At 40.7% G+C, this 23,663-nt stretch overlaps 3 protein-coding genes across 4 annotated transcripts in view; 1 reads left to right on the top strand and 2 right to left on the bottom strand.

The window, feature by feature from the left end:
• LIG3 (ligase III, DNA, ATP-dependent) overlaps nucleotides 1-204 on the bottom strand; it is a 22,507-nt gene extending 22,303 nt beyond the window's left edge. Inside the window, exon 1 of the mRNA XM_004684904.2 lies at nucleotides 81-204. The gene's annotated coding sequence lies outside the window, so the exon portion shown is untranslated. The remainder of the gene's footprint in view (nucleotides 1-80) is intronic.
• Nucleotides 205-12,147: 11,943 nt separating this feature from the next.
• Nucleotides 12,148-15,117, bottom strand: ZNF830 (zinc finger protein 830). The gene has a single exon (XM_012725987.1). It carries the CDS (start codon nucleotides 15,109-15,111, stop codon nucleotides 14,008-14,010), a length of 1,104 nt encoding a protein of 367 aa, XP_012581441.1. The 5' UTR covers nucleotides 15,112-15,117; the 3' UTR covers nucleotides 12,148-14,007.
• Nucleotides 15,118-15,289: 172 nt separating this feature from the next.
• CCT6B (chaperonin containing TCP1, subunit 6B (zeta 2)) overlaps nucleotides 15,290-23,663 on the top strand; it is a 23,599-nt gene continuing 15,225 nt past the window's right edge. Inside the window, exons 1-4 of one of the 2 annotated variants that reach the window (XM_004684901.2) lie at nucleotides 15,290-15,426; nucleotides 16,741-16,804; nucleotides 17,640-17,774; nucleotides 21,827-22,000. In XM_004684901.2, coding sequence (XP_004684958.1) covers nucleotides 15,290-15,426; nucleotides 16,741-16,804; nucleotides 17,640-17,774; nucleotides 21,827-22,000 — 510 coding nt within the window. The remainder of the gene's footprint in view (nucleotides 15,427-16,740; nucleotides 16,805-17,639; nucleotides 17,775-21,826; nucleotides 22,001-23,663) is intronic. The other variant, XM_004684902.2, reaches the window with a different exon arrangement.

The following is a 23,663-nucleotide window of genomic DNA, read 5'->3' as shown; positions in this document are numbered from 1 at the left end:
CCGGATCGAGGGCCGCGCCGATCCCCGGACCGCGAGCCGCCTCCCTCCCCACTGCTCTTCCCGCCTGTGCCGCCTCTCACCTGCCTTCCGGGTTCCGTTACACTCCACAGGCCCCGGGACCCGGCGCCCAAAGGCCACCGGCAGCCCACGACGGTTGTAGCGCCTGTCTCTTTAAAGCCGGGTCTCTGAGCTGGAGGCGGCGCGCAAGCGCAAAGGTCCAGGTCCTCGCTGCTCGAGCTGTCCCCGCCTCCCACGGTCCCCTCCCAGCACCACCGCCTGCCACGTGGCTCTGGGTAGAATTCAGGCTTGGGAGCCCCTAGGCTCCTGGTTGCAAAGAGGGTTTGGCGTTCTCTCTGCTGTCTCGACCCTACCCCGGAAAGCAGAGATATAAAGACGTGTTGGTGCCCCCGCTTGCAACCGCGCCAGAATTTCCAAGGACACCCCTTCCCCGAGATTTTCTCAGTGTTAATAATCATTAGCCGGTTCCTATGGATGTAGGCGCAGAAAGCAAAAATCGGGTCATTCACCCATTTTTTTCCTGCATTCCCTCTGTCTTGTTTGCACTGTGCTTAGCAGGCAGTAAATAGTAAATATTGAATTGGATAGGTAAAGAAGTTATGGGGAGAGGATTTTGTTTCATGGGTCGTGTAAAATCAAGTCAGCTTTTTGAACTGTTAGGATAACTTTTTACAAAAGAGTAGCAGGTTCAGAGACGGTATTTCAACTTATTCGGGGCCTAGGAACATCAGAAAATTGGGGCATTGTTAGAACTGTTACAGGCGGACGCCAAATATGTTCCAGGACACCAAATCTGTTCCAGGACAGGGAGACAGGGACACCCCTCAAGCCCCAAACCTGCCTGCTCTAAGTGGGTTCATCCGCCGTCAAGACAAAATATATAAAGCTTTAATGAAAAGGGACTTTAATACAGTAAATATACAATACGGAGCACAAAGAATATAACTTCTAAATTAAACACCTGAAGTTACCCATCCCCTCGTGGGCAAAAGTCAACCCAAAAGGGATTGGCCCAAAGCAAGGCCTGAAAGCCTGCCACAAAGACTAAAGCACCTTCTGGCCGGGACCCATGGAAAAGGGTCTGGGAGGACAAGAGCAAAATCAAAATCAATATAAACACTGCCATAGTCACCTCCCTACAGGTATCTCACCCACATCTGCCTTAACCAGTCCGGGTTTAGGAAACAAGCACGGCTTCTTCTTCACATGCTTGCTGCTCCATGTGGCCTCCTCGGGTCTCTTTCCTGTTCTCCACCCAACTTCTTTCTCTTCTTCTCTTTCCTCTTTTTTCTCTGCTCAGCTCCACCCTCCTTCTGGGTGGGGCAGGGAACCTGGAACTTCCCCTTTTCCTAGGGACCACCATGTTACAGAAGCAATAAGCAAAGATCAGATTCTGGAAGGAATTTCGTACTTTATGGAAAATAGCTTTGCCTTTCTTAAGTAGAGAATGGGTAGCTTTGAAGCATCTTCTGGAATAGTAATTGCTATTTGAAGCAGGGTAGGAGAGATTGAGGCAAGGGAACGCACTAAGGTTTTTTTTTGTAAATTACTCATGTAAGAGGTGAAAGTGTCCTGAACAAGCTAAATTCGTTGGGGGTAGAGGGTGCATATTTAGCAGGCATTTAGATTTTAAATTCTTTTCTAGATAAAGTGCTTATTTACATAGAAATGAGATGAGAATGACTCAAGTGATTCATATAGTGTCATCAACTGAAATAGAAAATGAGAAGTGGAGAGGAGGTATTTGGGGTAAGAGATGAATTGTTTGGGATATATTGGGTTTAGTTGGCTGAAGTCAATCACAATCCCACTGCTTGAAGTAGAGCAAAGTGTAATGTCTCACAGGATGAACATGGTCTGTGGGAATGGAAGGCCCCTGAATGTTACTGGCAGTTGAATGATCCTGAACACATCTCTGTAACTGCATTTACACATCATTTTGAAAATTCCCTTGACTATTTCTCCTGTTCCCTAATCTGTGCTGTCACCACCACTAGCACATAAGCTACGGAGCACTTGAAATGTGCCTAGTCCAAACTGACATACAAGTATAAAATACACACCTTTTAAAGATGTGTAACCATGGCCACCCTGGTTACCCCTGCAGGGGTTAAAGTCTCAGGGCTTATCAAGCTAGCCCCAGCCCCTGCAAGGAGAGTTAGATCCTCAGCGAGGGAGCTGACCTACATGGTGCAGCAGACCTCTCCTGTCTCCTAACCCCAATGCACCCCTCAGCAGTGTATTTCAGTAGATCTGCCTGTTCTGCTCCCCACTCTGTCTCTGGTGAATCCTTTTACCCCTGCACCTCTGGCCTACATCCCAGTTTTAATATGCATAAATAAAAATAAAAATGTGTAATCAAAATAATTGTCAAGTATTTCATTTGGTAGTGTATTTATATTGATTATATGTTAAAGTAACATTTCAAGTTTGTGGAATTAAATAAAGATATATTGTTAAAATTAATCTCAAATGCTTGTTTTCATTTTTTTGAAAATGCGGCCCTCCCTGGTGGTGCAGCATGTTAAAGCACAGCACACAGCTAAAGGTTAAAGAAGCTAAAGTCACTTAAGCATGAGTTCGATCCCACCTCAGGAGGCAACCGCATGGCGCGGCAGACCTCTCCTGACCCGCCCACAGCTCCCCTGGCAGTGTACTTGTCAATCTGCCTGTTCTGCTCCCCACCCTGTCTCTGGTGAATCCTCTCACTGCCCCTGCATCTCTGGCCTGTATGCATAAATAAATAAATCTTTAAAAAAAAAAAAGAAAATGTGGTGGGCTAGATTATATAAAACTGCATGTCTGACTTACATTGTATTTCTACAAGGCACACTGCACAAGACTTCAAACCTGTCTGTGGCAGGTGGCATCTGTGCTATAAGCATTTTTTATCTTCAATGCCTAGAACAGTTCCATCACATCGTCGTAGGCATCACCTAATATTAATGAGAAATGATTGAAAGTCATGAGTGAATAGAATGCATGTAACTCTGAAAATGATAAGCCCCCTCCGAAGGGTATTTATTGCAGTTCTTTGACAATGTTTGATATAAATTAGCAAAAAGATTTAGGCTTTTAATGTTTGTTTTGCTTAATTGGAGCTCCCAGAACACCTTATGATCTCTTTGACTGAGACTCCTACTGTGAAATTGGTGAAGTTTGGCATTTGCATTTCCTCACAGAAGTGGAACTGCTACCAAGCAGAATGAAGAAATGTGAGTTGGGAATAGCAGGTCTTGGGAATCACACAGACTTATGTTTGAGTTATGTTCACCACTGACTGTAAATCTTATCTGTTTTCTGGGCTTCTGTTTTCACGAAGATAAAAATACCTCTTAGGATTGTGCGCTAACTAAGTGAGATGTCTGATTAAACTTGCAAGCTACTTGGCACTTAGAAGTATTTCCATAAATGTACATCCCTCCATTCCCCCAAATTGAGTATATTCATATCACTGCAGAGTTAAATCATTCAGTCAATCATCAGTCAAGTATTTAAGTGTCTACTCTGTGTCAGGCACTATTTCGATAACTAAAGATATCTGTGGGAAAAAAAAAAAAACAACCAACCAATTCTGTTCTGATGGAACTAACACATTAGCATGGGAACAAGAGAATAAGCTAGTATGTAAAAATGCACAGTATGTAAGATGATGATAAGTGTTATGGAGAAAACAAGGCGGAAGAGGAGGATAGGAGGTTCCAGGAAGGGTCAGGGTGGTGATTCTGGCTTGGTTTTAAATGCAATGGTCAGGAAGTCCTCAGGGATAAAGTGACAAATGAGTAAAAAGAGTGAAGGAGAAAGCCACGTGGAGATGAAGGGTTGATGAAGGGTTGTCTATTGTGTTGGGAGTCAGCAAGGAGAATGGTGTGACTGAGTAGAGCCACAGAAGTTAAGGTTGGGAAGAGATGGAGATGAGGTCAGCAGGGTCTTTGGAAACAGGTCCTGAGGATTCTTTATAAGCCCTTATAAAGATGCTGGCTTTTCTTGGAGGTGAAAAGGGAAGTTAATGGATTGCACTAAGCAGAGAAGTAACATCTGTCTTAGGTTTAAACACCATGGCTTATCCCATGGCTGCTGTGTAGAGAAATTGGGAGATGAGTTAGTGCCTACTGTGAATGAAAACAATAGAGAAGAAATGGGGGCGGCTTGTGTGGGAACAGTGGAAGTAGTAAGGAAGCCCATGGGTGCTACTGGTTTTGCCCTTGAACCACCACAGGTTCTTGTCCCACAAAGTCATAAAACGGAATCCACGGACTTCTTCAGATAAGGCTTCTCAGAGAGAAGCCTACTTTGTTCCACGAAATTATTTAGAGGAAAGAACAAAAGCAAGAACTGCCAGGTATGTGTACCTGAGAGGGGTAAAGAAACGGAACAGGCCTGTGTCTAGGGTCTAATGAAACCTGTTCTCTTTATACTAAAATCTCATTTTCCTGTTCTGTGATTGGCTTTTTCTCCTAGAGGCTGTACTTCTCTGTGTAGCTGTGCACATTTTCCCAGCTCTTAGCTTAGAGATCACTTCCCCTGCCCAAGGTTTCTTAAAATTTACTGACCTCATTAGCCTTAACCTTAAAATTTACTGCTCCCACTAACCCTCCTGAATTTCAGACCTCATCTCTGGGTTATGTTTGGTTAGCACCTCTTGGAATTTATCTCAGAAGCCTCTTTTTTTTTTTAAGATTTATTTATTTATGCATAAGAACTGGGGTACAGGTCAGAGGAGCAGGGGGAGATGAGAGAATTCAGCAGGGACAGAGTTGAGAGCAGAACAGGCAGATGTACTGAAATACACTGCTGAGGGGAGCAGTGGGCAGGTCAGGAGAAGTCTGCTGTGCATGTGGGTCACCCCCCCTTGTGGGGGATCAAACTCATGCTGCATTAGCTGTGGATAGCTTCATAGTGCTGTGCTTTAACCTGTTGTGCCACCAGGGAGGATCCAAAAGCCTCTTTTAACTCTCCCAAAGTCCCTGTGTTCACCACCCTGAAGCTGACTAATTGACCCTACCTTGCCCTAGGACTCAGAAACACATAGCCTGAGACCCTTGGACTCCCTTGGGAACTATGCAAGGATTCAGGGTTGTCCTTGAACCACTTGAGATTTTATATATTTGTGTGTGAGTGCAATTTTTAGAGGGAAAGCATTTTTTTAATGATTATTTATTTATACATACATAACTAGGGTACAGACCAGAGGTGCAGGGAAAGTGAGAGGATTCGCCAGAGACAGAGTGGGGGACAGAACAGGCAGATCAACAAGGTACACTGCTGAGGGGTGCAATGGGCAAGACAGGAAAGCTCTGCTGTGCATATGGGCCACCTCCCTGGCCAGGGTCAAACTCTCGCTGAAGAGGCTGGTGCCAGCTTCTTCCCAGTGTTGTGCTTTAACCTCTTGTACCACCAGGGAGGGTCTAAACGAACTTTTTTTTTTAAAGATTTATTTGTTTATTCATACAGAGCTGGGGTACAGGACAGAGGTGCAGGGGCAGTGAGAGGATTCACCAGAAACAGAGTGGGGAACAGAACAGGCAGATCGATGAAGGACACTGCTGAGGGGAGCAGCGGGCGGGTCAGGAGCGGTCTGCCACGCCATGTGGTCACCTCCGGGGCAGGCGGGAATCGAACTCATGCTGAAGTGACTTTAGCTTCTTAGTGCTGTGCTTTATCCCGCTGTGCCACCAAGGAGGGCCGGGAGAGCTTTTAAATGACTTCTCAAAGCCATTCCTTGATCCAAGAACTACCTTCTAGAAGAAAAGCAGATCTCTCCTATTTCTAGCTATTCAAAGTCCTGTAATGAAGCTCTTCCCTCAGACCTTGACCTAAATCCTCCAAGGTGCTGATTCTGTTGTGAGCCTCTCAGAGCATCTGCCTTGCCATTTTTGACTGTAGCATACCTGACTTCCAACTTTAGACTCATCAGGATTGTTCAGAAAAAAAAATAATAATAATCAAGGGAAATTCTAGTCAGCATTTTATGCTTTGCACCATGGAAACCAGGAAGCCACAAAGAAGGACTAGGGAAAAGTCATCACACCTTTCCAGAGAGGGTATAGGGCACTTGTGTGGCTAGCTTGAGCTCAGTGGATTCTCTTTTTTAATCATTTCTGATCTATGAATCATAAACCTCAGCACTGAGCCAATTTTATGGTTTGAATTGCTAGCAGTCACACCATTAAAATAAGTTGTAAAAAACAGTGGTGACTTTTGCTAGGATAAATATTTAAAAGGGAACAAACAGCTGTAGGAAGATGTAGTGCTTCAAATCAGCCTGTGGCTCCTTCGTTCTCAGTAAAGACAGTGGAGGTTGGTTTTTTCTTTTAAATATCTTTGTGCTGCAGCTGTCAGGATGAGGTAGGAGAGAGCAGAGGGGTCAATGTACCTTTGGGACCAGTAGATCCATGGCACAGAGTCAGCGCAGGGTTGAGAACCGAGCTAAGGTCCTACATGTGGTGTGAGAGAGACTCTGGGTTGCTGAATGCTTCCCTGAACTTCTAGGTTGGGTTTTCTACTGTGAAGTCATGGTAGTTGTATATTTTTAAATAGATTTCTTTATTTATGCATACAATACTGGTGTGCAGGCCAGAAGTGCAAGGGTGGTGAGAGGATTCAACAGAGACAGGGTGGGGAGCAGAACAGGCAGATTAATAAATTACACTGCTGAGGGGAGCAGCAGGAGAGACAAGAGAGGTCTGCTGAGCCATGTGGGTCACCTCCAGGCTGGGGATTGAACTCTCACTGGAGTGGCTGTAGCTAGCTTGCAGTGCTGTGTCCTAACCTGTTTGCAACCAGGGAGGGCCCGGTTGTTGTATTTTGTAAGGAGCAAATTAATTTCAAATTAATAATTTTAGGAGGCAAGTGAATAACTTTCAAGGGGGAGATTTATTTGATAAAGACATGAACCTGTTTGGGAAACCAACATAAGTCTGTCTCTATCAGTCGCAGAGCTGGTTGATGGGTTAAGTTGATGGCTAGATGTTTACTTTTGGAATGGTGGCAGGGATGAAGACTGGGGCAAACACTTCCTATTTGTCATGTTCTTCGTTCCATTTCCTTGGTACCAGGAGAGCCCCTACTCTCTTCTCTCCTTCCACCCAAGCCCTATGACTGAAGTCTTCCCACCATGCAGCCACTGTGCCCACCTTCTCCTGCCTCGAGGGTTATGATGGAAAAATTGTCTTTTTCTATGTTACTACATTTTCAGACACAATTGGGTCTGAATATTAGCAATAATAACTTAGTAATATCATGAATAGTAATGGCATTGGTGTTACTATTAATAGTAATTAGTAGTACTTCTCACACCAGATGTGTGAGATTGCCTTAAACAGGCAATTCTGCAACAGCAGCAGGTATCCAATCATTTAACTCAATTCTGATACTGTCCACAGTTAGCATCAGAAGTCACTGGTGAAAAGCTCAGTTCCACATGGCCTTCTTCCTGCTGTAGATTTCAGGTGTCAGTCTCAAGTCCAGGAAATCATTGGGTGTGCTTTTGTTTTGTTTTTTAAAAGCTAACAGTGATTAAAGCCACATGCTATAATAGAAGTACTTACATGTACTTAATTGATTTAATCCTTTCAGTAGAAATTATTACTCTCCCAGCTTTATAGTTGAAACTGGGGGTGAAGGAATGACCTCAGGACATACTGTTAGAAAGTGATAGACTAAAAAAGAAAAGAGAGAAAGTGATAGACTATTAACTATTGTTTCCCAGCTGAACGGATTATCAGAACTGAAGTCATTGTTCTCGCTCCCATCAGAAACCAGTAAGGACTAACTATTTATTTATGTGTAGAAGAACTGGGGTAGAGGTCGGAAATGCAAGGGGTGAGAGGATTCACTAGAGACAAAGTGAGGAGCAGAACAGGAAGACTGACTGAAATACACTGCTGAGGGGAGCAGCAGGAGAGACAGGAGAGGTCTGCTGTGTCATGTGGGGATCAAACTCAGGTCATAGGAATGATAGTGCTGAAACTTAACCCGTAGTCACCAGGGAGGCCTGAGTCAACATTTATTGTTGGTAAAAGGTGGGGAATGCAGGGCAGTGTGGAAAGACTCTAATAACTTCAAGAAATATGGCTTCCCAACCCTGTCAAGGTCTTTGAACAGCACTCAGTTCCCTTCACTGACAGTAAAATTCTCTAATCTTAATTCTTGCTATTGGAGGGGACTCCCTCCCATTTTTCTCCATCTGGACGTTAAAAAATTGTACATATGCTGGACCAGGAATCATGTTACTTCTAGTTTCACTTTAGCAAATAAGTTGACCTTACCAAATAATGACCTCAGATAAGTCATTAGGTGTCTAAAATGGAGATGATGTTCATTGTCTTACTTCTCTAGGGGTGTTGAGATGAAGAAAACAGATGAGAATGTTGATTAAAAAATACTCATTATGCAAATATATGTTTAATAATAATGCAGGGAAAGAGCAAGGACAAGGACTTTGAGATTGTTGCCTTGAGCACATTGATTTTTTCTTGAGCATGAGTTTCTGCATCTGTAAAATGAAGACATTATATACTTTACTGGGTTGGTGTGAGGATTAGACATGGTATATGTCAAGCCCTAGCATAGTATTCAGTAAATGATAGCTATTATTAAAAATAACCTGATAACCTGGCTTAGTTAATATTCTATTATAAGCACATTTAGCAAAACAACAACCAACCAACACACACACACACACCATCATCATCAACCACCCAATCAACCTGATTCTCCAGATTTCCCCAAAAGTGACCGCTGGCTCCCAAGTGCACTTGAAGCCCGCCAAATGCTATTAGCAAAATGGAGGTGCAGCCAGCTGGAACTCCTTTTCTCCTCTGAGATACTGGGCGTGATTTCAATGAAGGTGGCTGTGTGCAAAGACTGATTCTGAAATAGCTTTGACTGCCAAGTGACAGGAGGTGTGAGCCAAGTGAAATGGTGATGGCAGGAGGTGGGGACTGAGGGCTGAGGGCATCTGGGAGGTGATGTGTACTTATGACTCTTTGATCTTGCTGTTACTGAATCACTTTATTCCTTTTCTCCACTTAAAAGGCCTCTGGGCAATCAGGGTTGCCCACTAGCTCCAGTTGACATATGGACATACTTCTTTGCTTGTTTAGTGTTATGAGGAATTATTAGCTGCTAAATGTGGAGGATGCCCCTTACTCTCTAGACTTTTGTGACTATCTTCCGGCGCTACTAATCTCAGAATAGGCAAGGATTTCATGTGCCAGAGAAAGGAGACACAAGCAGAAAAGATGTATCTGCTTAAGCTATTGAGCTTTTGTTCTGGCTCTGTCTCCTGTAAGCCAGCTGGGTATTTTACCATTTTTTTAAAAAAATTACTTTTGCATCGGTGAACTAGAGTGCAGGCCAGAGGTGCGGGTGGGTGAGAAGATTCACCAGAGACAGAGTAGGGAACAGAACAGGGGAACAGAACAGGAGGATTTACTAAAATACACTGTTAAGGGGAGCACAGGAGAGGTCTGCTGTGCCAGATGCAGTTCAGCTCCCTGGTCTGGGATCAAACTCAAGCCATAGCAGTGATAGCACTGAGACTTAAACTCCCTAGGTTACCAGGAATGCACACTATTTTATATTTTGAGCAACTTACTTGTTTAACAGATATTTTTTTTAAAGATTTATTTATTTATTTGTGCATACAGAACTGGGGTACAGGCCAGAGGCTCAGGGGCGGTGAGAGGCTTCACCAGAGACAGAGTGGGGAGCAGAATAGGCAGATCTACGAAGTACACTGCTGAGGGAAGCAGCGGGCGGGCCAGGAGAGGTCTGGCTCGCCATGTGGTCTCCTCCGGGGCAGGCTGGAGGCAGGAATCGAACTCATGAGGAAGTGGCTTCAGATTCTCAGTGCTGTGCTTTAACCCGCTGCGCCACCAGGGAGGGCCTGTTTAACAGATATTTATCAAGCCCTATTATGTCTTTGATTATTTTTGCTTGTGAATAGATAAGCTCCTTGCCCTTGTGGAGGTTATATTCTGGGGGGGAGAAACATACTTCATGTAAAGATAAGCAAGCCAATTTAAGATAGAAATAAGCTTAATAAATTCATAGAGAGGTGGGGGGATGACAATTACCATCTGAGAACACGACATTAAAGCTGAGAACTGAATGAGAAAATTTCCTAGTTATTTGAAGACAGGTTTTAAGCAGTGGGAAATACAAGGCCTACTCGGGCGGAAAATGGCATGTTTGAGGAACAGAAAGTTAGCAAGTGAGAACCAGGACATAGAGGATAAAGGAGCAGAAGAGTTCCAACGTGGGGGCCTATAGATTATATTAATCCACAAAGTATTTAAAATTTCTCCTAAAAATTAAAAATGTGACCAGGTCAGGTTAGAATTCCTGATCGCTACCAATTAATTTCCACATGGAGCAGTATGCTCTCCTGGCCCTCAAATTCCCTTTAAAGGGGCTTATGGACATCAGTTCAGAAGTAGCAGACACTGGAATTAGCAGCCACTGAGCACTATTATAAGTTTTCCCATCAGTATGGTGGAAGCCTACAATGACCAGTTTTAAGCAACCAGTGACTTGATCCAAATTTTTAAAAGATCAGTTTTGTTGATAATAGATTATGGCTAAAGTAGGGGCCAATGGAATAGGCAACAATTAATGCAAGAGATGTCGGTGGCTAGAATGAGTGGGCATATTTTAAATGTACAGCTGCCAGGACTTAATAATTTAGATTTGGGGGATAAATGCAGGATGTAATACAGGATGACTCTAAAGAGAAAGGTCAAGACTGGGGCTGTAAATTGGGAATCAACATAGATGTTGATATTTAAGCCCACAGGAATGAATGAGATCATTGAAGAGGAAGTGTAGAAAGAAAATAGATAGCAAGTTAAAGGACTTTTTTTTCCTTTCTGAACTGAAAGCATCTAACTTATTATCATTCAGGCTACTGGGTTCTTAGAATTAAAAAGCAATCTAAAGTCATCTATCTAGCTCCCATCCCTAAATAGAAAACTTAGGGAAATTTACTCAACACAGTAGTCAACTGGTGTATCAATACCTGGAAATTTCATTTTGTATTAGAAATTGGTCTTCCTTCACATCAAACTTTCATGTAAATATCTTTCCAAAAAAGAACATTTGAGAGTGCAAGGGAGAGTCAAAGTTAAACTAGAACTATTCTGGGCAAAACTTTAGGTAAAAAGTAACAAAACTTTAGTCATCTGTCAAAACCAATTTGATTCAGTTCAAAGAGGCATAAAACAGCTTTCCAATATAAGATCAGGACATGTCCACTAGCCCCTATAACTCGATCAATCTCGGATTCAAGGATTCACTGAGCTGTGGTGAGAGTGGCATCCCTCATGCTTTGGGGTTCAGAGGAGCAGGAGTTGATTTTGAAGATTTTTTGGCCAATGAAAGCTTTCTATTTGTAGCAATACATACCAGTCATTCCTTAAGTTCTTTAGCAATGATACCATTAAGGACTTAACAACCTCGAGGATACCAGAATTTACAGACAGCTTGAACCCTTAGAGCATTCAAAACACTCCAGAATGGTTCACCATCTACCTTTTCAATCACTGTTGTCAGGAATGAACACTCTAGATAGGCTGGTCTGCTCACTACCTCCTGAACAGGTTTTATTTTATCACTTGCATATCTTTCTTTTTAACTGTGCTCTATCCTTTATGATTGCCATTAATCACATAAGACTAGTGACTGGTTGAAATATAGCCAATCCAAACTAAGATGTGATGTTACATACAACCAAGATTTAAAAATGTGGAACCCCAAAAATAGTTTAAACAGATTGCATGTTAAGACATTAATATTTGGGAAATACTAGATTTAGTAAAATACATTATAACTCATTTCACATTTCTTTTTACTTTTTTCATGTGCCTATTAGAACATTTAAAATATTTATATAGCTTGCACTGTATTTTTTTTTAAAGATTTATTTCTTTATGCACACAGAACTGGGGTACAGGCCAGAGGCACAGGGGCGGTGAGAGGATTCACCAGACAGAGTGGGGAGAACAGGCAGACTGATGAAGTACACTGCTGAGGGGGAGCAGTTGGCAGGCCAGGAGAGGCCTGCCATGCCATGTAGGTCACCTCCGGGGTGGGGATCGAACTCATGCTGAAGTGGCTTTAGCTTCTCAGTGCTGTGTTTTAACCCGCTGCGCCACCAAGGAGGGCTGGCTTGCACTGTATTTTAAATGAACAGTGCTCCTTGAGATCATTAGCGTAGCATCTTAGGCCATTGTAAAACTGGGCTCACATTCAAGCCTACCTTCGTACCTTCTCACATTTTGAGATAATAAAATAATGATTAAAAAAAAAAGTATGCATTTATATATTTGAGGAAGGAATGTCCTCTACATTACCAAACGGAGTAACTATTTCCAATGGTAGATCAGGAAGGAAAAGACATTGTGCCAAAGGAGCAGAATAGGCAATCACTCAAAGTCTTAGATGACTTTTTGTCTATTGGCAATTAAAAACCCCAACTCCTTGAATTCCATCTTTTTTGGAATTCAGTTTTTCTTCTTCCATTCTAAACTGTTTGCTCTTTCTGTGACATTGCTTATTCATTTTTTCTTAATCCATATCTACTTACTTAATCCATAAGTGACCAGGCTTTTAAAAAAAAAGTTTCCAATTAAGTCTCCCCACTTTTTTCTCCTCTCTTGTTCATTCCATTCTATTTAATGTAATTTAATCTCACATTTTTCTCACATTGCCTTCAGGAATTCTTTCATCTAGCAATCAAGGCTTTTACATACTTTGTGTCTCTCCTGCATAAAACCTGAGCTTTAGAGAAACTGGACTCAATTTCCATAAAACACTTAGAACCCTACCTGCCTATACTGTAAGAACTACTTTTAAGTTTCAGCTATTACTACTGATCACTTTTATTTGAATATGCTGTATGCATTTCTACCCCTTAAACACTTTGCTCTCCTTTTTCCTTTTTGGATACCTCTATTTCCAAGGGAGAAGTAGTGACTTAAAATGACAAAGGATGGGCACACGTCAGTCGTTACTGCTGAGAACAGAAAACTTAACCTTCCTACAATAAGTAGAACTTGTAACTATAAACCCCTAACTTACCATAGAATGTTGTAAAACTTGACTGGCTGGGATAAATAAAAGTATATTTTATACAAGACAGACAATAAGCATATGGAGTATATAATTTAAAGACAAAAAACATGAAAAATACCAAATGGATTTAGGGCAGCAGCTCCTCAACTTTGATACATACATATTAGAATAACCTGGGAAGCTTTCAAAATACAGATGCCTAGGGACAACTACAGATTTACTGAATCTTTCTATTGACAGGGCTCATTTTCTTAAAAGATTCTTAAGTGATTTCAGGTGGACATTTTTGAATGTTTCATAGGTGATCTCCATTAGCACCTATACCTGAGAATCACCAGTTTAACCAAGAGAAACTCTGGAGTAAGGAAGCCAGTCATATTTGCACATCTTTTTTCCCCCCAGAAAGCCTGTTTTTGAAACCAAATACCCAGTTACCTAGCTGATTAGCTCAGACTGACTTAGATGCTTATGAGAAGTGCCCTTAACAAAACCCCAACCCACAAAAAGTATCTCAAACCCTTTGGGTTTGATCTAGGACATTCTGAAAAGGAAAAAGCCATAAATATCCCCACAGTACACTTGGTATTCATCTAAAAAGCTTGTCTCTTGGTCTGACTTCTATGTATATATAATAAATTTCAAAACAAACTTACTTAAGTAAATATATATTTAACTTTGTACAACATTTATAGCTTGCAAACTTTACAACTCAAAATTATACACTCAAATCTGTAAATATGTAAAAAACAAAAAATTGGTGTTTCAGTATATAAGATTTCAAAAATTTCCAAAACATTACCTCAGAAATTTCCAAACTGCAGTCCCTTACAGGCTCATTGTATTTCAACAACCCAGATAGGTTAACAAATGCCAGGTATGTAGTAATCATATTAAGAGAACACTTTTTTAACACTATAACAAAGCCCCTTTCACCCGCCAATCCTGAGACAACAAATCCTGTAGTTCTCCCTCATCATCACTGTCAACATTCTCCTCTTCCTTTTTCTGCAGTTCTTTAATGGTTAGAACCTCTTTAAGTTTATTTTTTATTTCATCCTGACGATTCCGCAGCTTTTCAACTCGCCGGTAACACTCTATCTGCTCATCAATCTCCCCAATCTGCCGGTCCAACCGTCCCTCCTCATCTTCTTCAGCAACTATGGCTTCGGAGATAGTGTTGACTTGTCTCATAGCTTTCTGAAATTCGTCCCACTCTTTGTCCATCTGATCCTTGGGGGCATCAACCTTTCGTACCCTCGCATCTATCTCAGGGTCATCAAAAAAACCTTCCGGCAATGCTTCCGCGGTGTTTTCTTTCCTCTCCACGATTTTTTCGTGTATTTCTGCTTTCTCTATTGACCCCGAGTGAGGAATTAAAGGGGCCTTAGGAGGATTTGTATCCAAGAAGTCGCTTGGCAGTTTATTATTTGTTGCCTCGCGCGAGGAAACTGAGTGTTCCTTGCCCTGTGGATCGGTTGGCAATTTGCTCGCTTCCCCCTTTTTTCCTTCTCCTCCCTCCTCCTCTTCTTCCTCCTCCTCATCATAATCAGGGAGTAAACCCAGAGCCGAAGGCTTGTTGAGGGTCGCTTTTGTGGAGTCCTTTCCCGCTTTGTCAAAGTTGGACAAACCGGATGTGGAGGGCTGTACCTGGGGCACCGGACAGGCCTTTGCTTTTTTGGCATCTTGGCTGTCTGCGTCGGGAGCCTTCCTCTTGACGTACTGAGGCCTTGCGCTAGCGGAGCGACCTTGGATGGCTTCCTTTGCGCCTTTCAACTCGGCCAGTTTCTCCCGATGTTGCTTTCCCAGGACGTGCGTCTGCCACAGGAGCTCGTTCTTAACCGGCGCGTTACAAAGGGCACAACTCAGATGCCCCAAACGGTTGTACTTGGCGAATGGAGATTCTATCCGTTTCCGATTGGTGCTCAAACGCTGCTTCTCCTTCATTAACCGCCGGAGTTCATCCTGATTCACTCCTCTCTTCCCCGCTGATGCCCGAGCAGAGGCGGAGGACGCCATCTTTGAGGCCAGACCCAAGGCGTTTCTGGCTCCCGTCGTGTCGATGTCCAATCACGTCACTTCCTGTCCTAACGATGATTGGCTGATACTCAGGAGCGTGCGCCTCGGCGACCGGTTTCTTTTAGAACTGCGACTGAGGCTGTATTTGGCTGCGGTCCGCGCTTGCTGCCCTCCTGCTATGGCCGCGATCAAAGCGGCTAACTCCAAGGCTGAGGTGGCGCGGGCCCAGGCGGCCTTGGCTATCAATATATGCGCCGCCCGAGGGCTGCAGAATGTATTGCGGACCAATTTGGGTCCTAAGGGCACCATGAAAATGTGAGAAGGCGGTTGGAATGGCTGTTAGGGCGCCGGGTGTTTGTTGTTGTTTGGGCGCGCTCTGTACAGATTCCGCAAATAGATTGGAGCGATGTGGACGCACTTCTGGGTCTGGATGCCCTCTTTCTCATTCTTGCCCTGAGGTCATCTCTAGCTTGGCGGGGGAGAATGAGCAAAGAACCTTACAAGTGAAGCTGTGGCACCTCCTCTATCCCTGCTTTTTTTTGCTAGGGGTCATTTAAGTTAGTTCATTCAGTGTCTCCTAAGAAACACAAGCCATTTGACTCCCCTGCATGTGCCCTTAATTTAATTTTTGTTTGAAAGTGTGCTGTATTGGGAAGGGTAAAAGCAGTGGAGCCTGGCAGGTACGGATTCAAACCCAAGATGTAGCTGTAGGTATTTCGGCAAGTTACTCGAATGCTCTCTGCCTGCGTTTCTTACAGTTTGTCCTTTCAACATAGATTTTACTTAGCACCGTTGTGCTCTTCTGAAGAGGGCGAGGGAAAGAGATGAGGATGAAAAAGGATGTCAGAATAGAGATGGCATAGGTACTGTCTCAGGAGTGAGCAAAGTAGTATTAACAGTACAAGAGTGTATTGTACTAGGTATGCTGCTTAAACTCAGAAGACCTAGATACAGTTTAGATCTAGTACAGATGAACGTGCTATTGTGTGTGTTTGTGGGGGGGGGAGGGGGGGTTTGAGGGGGAGATGGTGGGGGAGTTGGGATGATAATTTTACCTTGACAGTGATGACAACATAAAAACCTTTGAAAGATTTTTGATCGGGAACTGAGAGAGAAATTGAGTGTGGAGGGTAGATTCAGCTCCAGAGAGGGCTTAGTAGTCCGTACTAGAAATGCTGATGACAGTGAAAATGAAGGGAGAGGGTAGATTCAAGAACCATTACTTGACCATTAGACCATCAAATACAGGGATGAACTAAGTTGTGTGAACGAGTGTTAACATTTCACCAGGATAAAAACCTGAAGCAAATTAACAAAATTGTGGTTTATAGAATTGGATTATTCTTTGACCAAACCACTGGTTATTACTCATTAACTGCTCTGATCTTAAATGTGTAGATACTTCATTTAGAATGAATTTGCCACATCAGTCCATCTAGGGAAAAGTTATTATGTGGGCTGCAAATGGTAATTAATTATGATGTTATCTCCCCATTGGTAAGGGGTAAGTGGGGACGGACATTTTCAGAGCATCGTTCTCTTATTAAATAAGGATAGTGGAGTAAGTACAGGAGTGTCTTCCTTGATTCCTGCCACATGAGCTTAATAAGATCACTGTTTCCTGAACAGGCTTGTATCTGGTGCAGGTGATATCAAACTCACCAAAGACGGCAATGTGCTACTCCATGAAATGGTGAGCGATGTTGCTGACTTGAATACACCTAGATGAGGCTTAATTAAGAACATTGTACAATTTGTTACAGTATCTTTTTTAATGTATTTATTTATACATATAAGAACTGGGGTACAGGCCAAGGTGCGAGGAGAGTGGAGAACAAAACAGGCAGACCCACTGATACCCACTGATATACGCTGCTGAGGGGAGCAGTGGGCAGGTCAGGAGAGGTCTGGCATGCCATACCCATACCCATGCCTATGCCCATGCGGGCTCCCTGGCTGGGGATGGAACTCAAACTGCATCCACTGCAGATAACTCCACAGTGTTGTGGTTTAACCCATTGTGCCACCAGGGAAGGCCCTGTTACAGTAACAATATCTTTAAACCAAGGCTGTCAGCCTAAATACTGCAGTCACGGCATATATTTGTTGGATTAAACGTCAACAAAATGTTTTCAAATCTTTGTATATAATCCAAGTAGTAGTTTAGGGACCTTTGCAAACTAATTATATCTTTTAAAGATATACTGTTATGTTCTTTGTAATCATGGGAAAATATAAAAATCTTTTGCAATTTTAGTAAATATTTGAGATTTAATCTTATTTTGGAAATGTCATTACATTTTGAAGCAAATGCTATTGTAAAATGTTCAAACCTCATTAATTCTCAGTTATTAAATGTTGGTCTTAACATTTATTTAGTACTGATAATACAAAACTTGTGAACTTGTAGAATGAAGCCCATTTCATTTCTTAATTTTACAAATGACCCTTAGGTCATCTTGTTTTGGGTAGACTATTTCTTTATCTCACTTTCTCTCTCTTTTTAATCTGTTGCTTATTTTCCCCAGCAAATTCAACACCCAACAGCTTCCTTGATAGCAAAAGTGGCAACAGCTCAGGATGATATTACAGGAGATGGAACTACTTCAAATGTTCTAATTATTGGAGAGTTACTAAAACAAGCTGACCTTTACATTTCTGAGGTATTAGAATTTCACGGAATTCACACTTATGTGATACTTGTTTTGAATGGCAAGTCTTGTTTGAAAGCCTTTTTTTTTTTAACTGGTAAACTGGTTTATATTAAAGGGTAAAAGTTAATTTTTATCAATATATATTTTGACAATTATAGAGGAAAAAATGAACTTCTTTTGCTAAAATAAGCCTATTATTGAAATTATTTCTCTTTTTAAAAATGAAATATTTAAGATTAGAAAAGTTACCCTGGTAGCCCTGAGTAATGGTATAAGAAAGAAAACATCTCTGATAAAGTTGACATTAAATTATGCACCTTTTAAAAAAAGGTTTATTTATTTATGCATATAAGAACTGGGGTAGAGGCTGGAGATGTGTGGGTGGTGTGTGTGTGTATGTATGTGTGTGTGAGAGAGAGAGTGTTCACTAGAGAGAGTGGGGAGCAGAAAAGGAAGATCTACTGAAATACACTGCTGAGGGGTGCAGAAGGTGAGACAGGAGAGGCCATGTGGGTTCTCTTCCTGGCTGTCTGGTAATTGAACCCATGCTGCTTTGGCTGGCAATAGCTTGATGGTGCCTTTACCTGTGCCACCAGAGACCCCTAAATTATGCATCTTCAAATAAAGAACTATCAAAGCTTTTCCACATTGTGAATTTACCGCCCTTCCTAGTTTTATATTTTCTTATAAAATTTTACTATGTATTTCATTTAGTACTGGGAGTTATCTGTTTAATAACTTCTCTTAGGATGCTTTTGGCTGTAAACAGTAAAAACTCAGCTAAAAGTCACTTAACAATTAAAAAATTATCTCACATAATTGAACACAGAAAAGATGTGTTTCCAGGCTTGGGTGATTAGAAAATTCACTCTCATCAGGTGTTCATATACTATCTGTCTCTCACCTCTTCCACTTAAGTTTTTAGTTCCATCCTGAATGTAAGGTTCTACTTCTGTGAGAAGTCTCTCTGCTTCCCTTCAAAATGCTTGGCAGGACAGCAATTGAAAAAACCATTCACCCATCTATGAAATCTAAATTCTTTCTTTAAATGATTGGGCCAACCTTAGTCTTAGCCCATCCCAGCTCATTAAGAGTTTTTAGAGGAACTGACTTAATCTACTAGGATTCAACTCTTAAACTAGGTTTAGGGTCAGCTTCTTTTGAAACACTGGAGGAAGAGAAATATTTAAACAAAATTAGGGGTGGATTAAGAAGAAAGAAATTCAGGAAGGGAGAGATGCTACAAATGTTAACAGAAATATGAAACTGTGGAGTAGGTATTGCAGAAACACTAAGAAAAGTGGGTATCCTAAACTAGTCTTTCTGGAGGAAATAAGACCCAGACTAAATCTAAGATGAGGAGAAGTAAGCTAGACAAGAGAGGAATAGGAAAATGGCATTGCAGTTAGAAGAAACAGCATGAATAGAGGCACAGAGGAGGAGAAGCAACATCAAAAGTATGTTGAGCTATAAGTAGTTCGGTTGCTGGCATTGTGTAAAGTGGTGCAGACAGCAGTGATTAGTCTGAGAAGTAAGTAGTTGGTAACCACATCATGAAAGGCATATAGTGTATTATGCAAAAATCTGAATACATTAATGAATAGTGTGGTCAGATATGCATTTTAAATATTTGGGAAACAATTTTGAGAGATTCAAGGCAGAAGGTTCTGAGAGTACTCCAGGTGAGAAATTGTGAGGTCCTAGAATGAAGAAGTGTTTTTAAAATGATAATTAACACAGGCTATGTCTTACATTAACACAGGAGTCACGTCTTACAGGGTTAAATCTTGCCAGTCAGTTTATCTAAGGCAAATTATATTTTCCTTTTAAGCCTCAATTTCTTCTTCTGTAAAAAAAAAGCAATAATAACAACACCTACTTTATGGTATTGAGAGGGCTAAGTTAGATAATATATGTAAAGCCATTTAGAATAGTGTCTGGCACAAATGCTCAGTAAATGTCAACTTTTAAAAATTACTATCAGATTGATGTGAAGAAATGAAAGAAGGTAATAAATGAGACCTAGCTCTAACTTCCAATAAATGTGTACATTTTAGAATAAATGATACTGATTTGAAAAAGTTATTTTGTTATTATATGAGAGCCACAGAAAAGCTGCAGGAATTTTCCAAAGAATAGCATTTCTTTTCCAGAGATATATATGTATATACATAATGTACATATGTAGTAATTTTTAGTGAATGGAATGATGGGCATGATGATAAAAATATTTCAGTGTGTATTTTTTTTTAAGATTATGCATAGAGAACTGGGGTACAGGCCTGAGGTGCAGGATGGTAAGAGGATTCACCAGAGACATAGTGAGTGGCAGAGCAGGCAGATCATTGAAGTACACTGCTGTGGGGAGCAGTGGGCGGGTCAGGAGTGGTTTGCTGTGCCATGTGGGTCAACTCTGGGACCAAGGACCAAACTTTCAGTGAAGTGGCCGTGGCTACCTTGCAGTGCTGCATCCTAACCTGTTGAGCCACCAGGGAGGGCCCACAATGTATAGTTTTTAAAATCAGAGAATTCTTTCATATAACCACGGCTTGATGATCAAAACAAGGAAATTCATATTAACATTGACACATTGATAAAGTACGATTATGTAATTTTCAGATTTTATTCAAATGTCATCATTTGATCCAAGTGTCCTATAATAGAAGAAAATGTAGTTTCATGTACTGTTCCTTTAGTCTCCTTTAAGCTGGGATTGTTCCTGAGCCATCTTTTGTGTTTTATGACATTGCTGCTAATAGAGCATAGGCCAATTATTTTGTAGAAAGATCCTCAATTTGGGTTTGTCAGTTTCCTCCTGATTACACAAGTTATGAACTTTTGGCAGGAATACCAGAGAAGTTCTATTGTGTTCTTAGTACAGCTTGTCAGGGGGCATGTGATGTCTATCTGTCCCATTACTGTGATATTAACTTTGAGCATTTGGTGAAGGTGGTGTCTGTTTTTTCTCAAAAATCTGTACTGGACTTTCCCCTTAGCATTAAAAGTCTTTTGTGCCCATTAGAAGGGCACCACTTGACAATAACACATCACAATTTTTAGAAGTTAAAAGCACTTTTGTAGTTTTTGTAAGTTTGAAAATGAGAATTTTCCTGTAAGTTTGAAAATGAACAACAACAACAACAAAAAAAGGTCAGTAAAGTGCCAAATTCTATCCTGTAAGATCAGGGCTTTCATCTTCAAGGAGCATCTTAAATAGACAAGAAATTTAATGTTCTAAACTGTTGTAAGCTTGAGATATAAATAAAAGGAAACAATTCAGAAATGTTAACATGAAGAATACTTTATGGAAATTGTGAAATTCATGTATTGCTTTGAAATGACTTTTTTAGGTCTAACATAGCAATTTAGGAGTTTAAACATTGCTATCAAGACATGAAATTTTTTTCCTCACAAAATAATTATATTCTCTGTATATAGGGAAGTAAAGACATGGAAGAAAAATGAAAAGCCAGAAACCTTTCATTTTGAAGTGGGAGAGGAGTGAGATTTGAAATTTAAATCTTTGCAATTATTCATATTATAATCTTCCAATCTTTGAAATGATTTGCAAAACCCTGAGGAGAAACATAAAATCACCTAAAACTTGAGAAAATAAAATGAAGCACTGCAAAATGACTTTTATAAATTACATAATACAGGGCCCTCCCTGGTGGCTCAGCAGGTTAAAGCACAGCACTAAGAAACTAAGGCTACTACAGCAAGAGTTCGATCCCCGCCTGCCCGGGAGGTGACCACAAGGCGCGGCAGACCTCTCCTGACCCACCCGCTGCTCCCCTCAGCAGTGTGTTTCTTCGATATGCCTGTTCTGTTCCTCGCTCTGTTTCTGATGAATCCTCTCACCTACACCTCTATACCTCTGGCCTGTACCCCAGTTATGTATGCATAAATAAATAAATCTTTAAAAAAATTGCATAATACATTTAGTGGCATCAATGTAGCTATTATTACCTGTATGGGGCATGCCTATTTATAGAAGAGGACAGTTGCTTTTACTTTTGATGATGTACTTTATAATTTATAGCTTTATGTTGATGTAATAGGGCCTGCACCCTAGAATAATAGCTGAAGGATTTGAAGCAGCAAAGGTTAAAGCACTTGAAGTTTTGGAAGAAGTTAAAATTGAAACAGAGATGAAAAGAGAAATCCTCTTAGATGTGGCTAGAACATCTCTACGAACTAAAGTTCATGCTGATCTGGCTGATGTGCTAACAGAGGTAAGTGATTAAGTTTTGGCGTTCAGAATAAATAGAGCCTAACATACAGTGATATTTTTCTTTTTTCTTTAAGATAATCAAGTGGTTCTTTTTGAATGTAAAATAAAATATTGCAATTTGTAATGCATGTGTTCCTTTTGAATGCACAATAATACATGGGAGGCAAATATAAACTGACTTACAGACTAGATTTGATTGGTACCATTTTTCAGTGGTGTCACGTTAAGCCTTCTTTTAAGGTAACTTGACGGTTTCCTTGCATAAATCTTCCCTGTGGACGCCATTGGGGTGGATGTACTCACTCTTAAACCTAGAGTTCTATATTCATTATGTGAGGTGATGTGGGGAAGTTGTTTTTACAGTGTACCTTGTATTTAAGGTTACCACTTTAATAAAGCATAATTAGCCAGATTATATATTCACATCTGGAAAATGCATCCTTGTTTTGCTTAATCGTAAAGATATCACGTAATAGAAGGATAAGGTTGGGTATTATTGGAAGGATTTTTATCAGGTGGCTATAGTTTGATCATATTACTATTCCTTAACTTTGCTATTTCTGAAACTTGGACTTATTAGTTTCTCAAACATGACAAACTCATAACAACAAAATTCACAAGATGTCAGCATATAAATTACAATGCTTTCTTACTTATTTGCTTTGAGAAATAGAAATGCCAAATGGATTGGAACACCTAAATTGTTTCTGCTTCTCCTTAAATAGAGAAACCTACTTGAGAAATCAGATTAAGATTAGTCTATTTCTTTCTTCCTTTTTTTCTTTTACAGTATACGTCTTTAATTTATCACAGTATTCCGTTAAAAGTACCACACAACTTCATATATCCTGGGAAAAACCTTAAAATAGTATAATTTCTAATTTCTCCTTACCATTTTTTGTACTATTTTCATGCATTTTAATTTGCATATGCCCCTCTAGATTAGGCAATTTCCTACTGTGCAGAAACAAAGACTTTCCTTTATTTTCTACTGCTAGAGTACATGTATCAAGTAGATCAGAGCCTTTATGTAATATGGTTAGGGTTTCTGTTGTCATTTGCAGGGAAGAAACAATGAATGGTTATCTCACTTTTCAATACTGGTTCTTATTGTCTCCTGTTGGACGCCAAAAGCAAATATCAGGTTTATTTGTATTTTAGGAAGGTTGTAACATAGTGCATTATCAGTAGTCAGTTATTGTCCTTTTACTACTTTCTAATCTAATCAATAGGCTGTCTTGTGTTATGTTTCTCAAATTGCATATCCCCAGGAATAAGTGATAGAAAAAATTAGACCCATTTTTCTGGAGTGTCAATTTTATTTTATAATTTTTGAGGAAAGCATTACTTTCACATTAAAACTACTATGTGTATATTGTGGCATGTTAGATTTGTCTTAAGACCATACATTCATAGTTTTACCTTTGTTTCCTTTTCTGTAAAATAAAGGGTTTAGACCCAATGATCTTTAAAGTCTCTTTGGTCTCCAGAGTATCCATTGGCATTGGTTATTATTAGTTCCATGACAAAAGTAATACTTTTTGTCTTTATCCTATATTTTTTCTCTCAAGATTTATTTATTTATGCTTACAGAACTGGGGTACAGGCCAGAGGTGTGGTGGGTGAGAGGATTCACCAGAGACAGAGTGGGGAGCAGAACAGGC

Source organism: Condylura cristata, unplaced genomic scaffold, assembly GCF_000260355.1.
Source record: "Condylura cristata isolate star-nosed mole 26May11 unplaced genomic scaffold, ConCri1.0 scaffold00017, whole genome shotgun sequence".
NCBI classification, from domain to species: Eukaryota; Metazoa; Chordata; class Mammalia; order Eulipotyphla; family Talpidae; genus Condylura; species Condylura cristata.
The sequence above is the reverse complement of the archived record's forward strand: the minus strand, read 5'-3'. Positions and strand labels throughout refer to the sequence as shown.

Bases quoted from the DNA above. Each gene is read 5' to 3' on its own strand.
- ZNF830 (XM_012725987.1), bottom strand. From the start codon at position 15,111: ATGGCGTCCTCCGCCTCTGCTCGGGCATCAGCGGGGAAGAGAGGAGTG.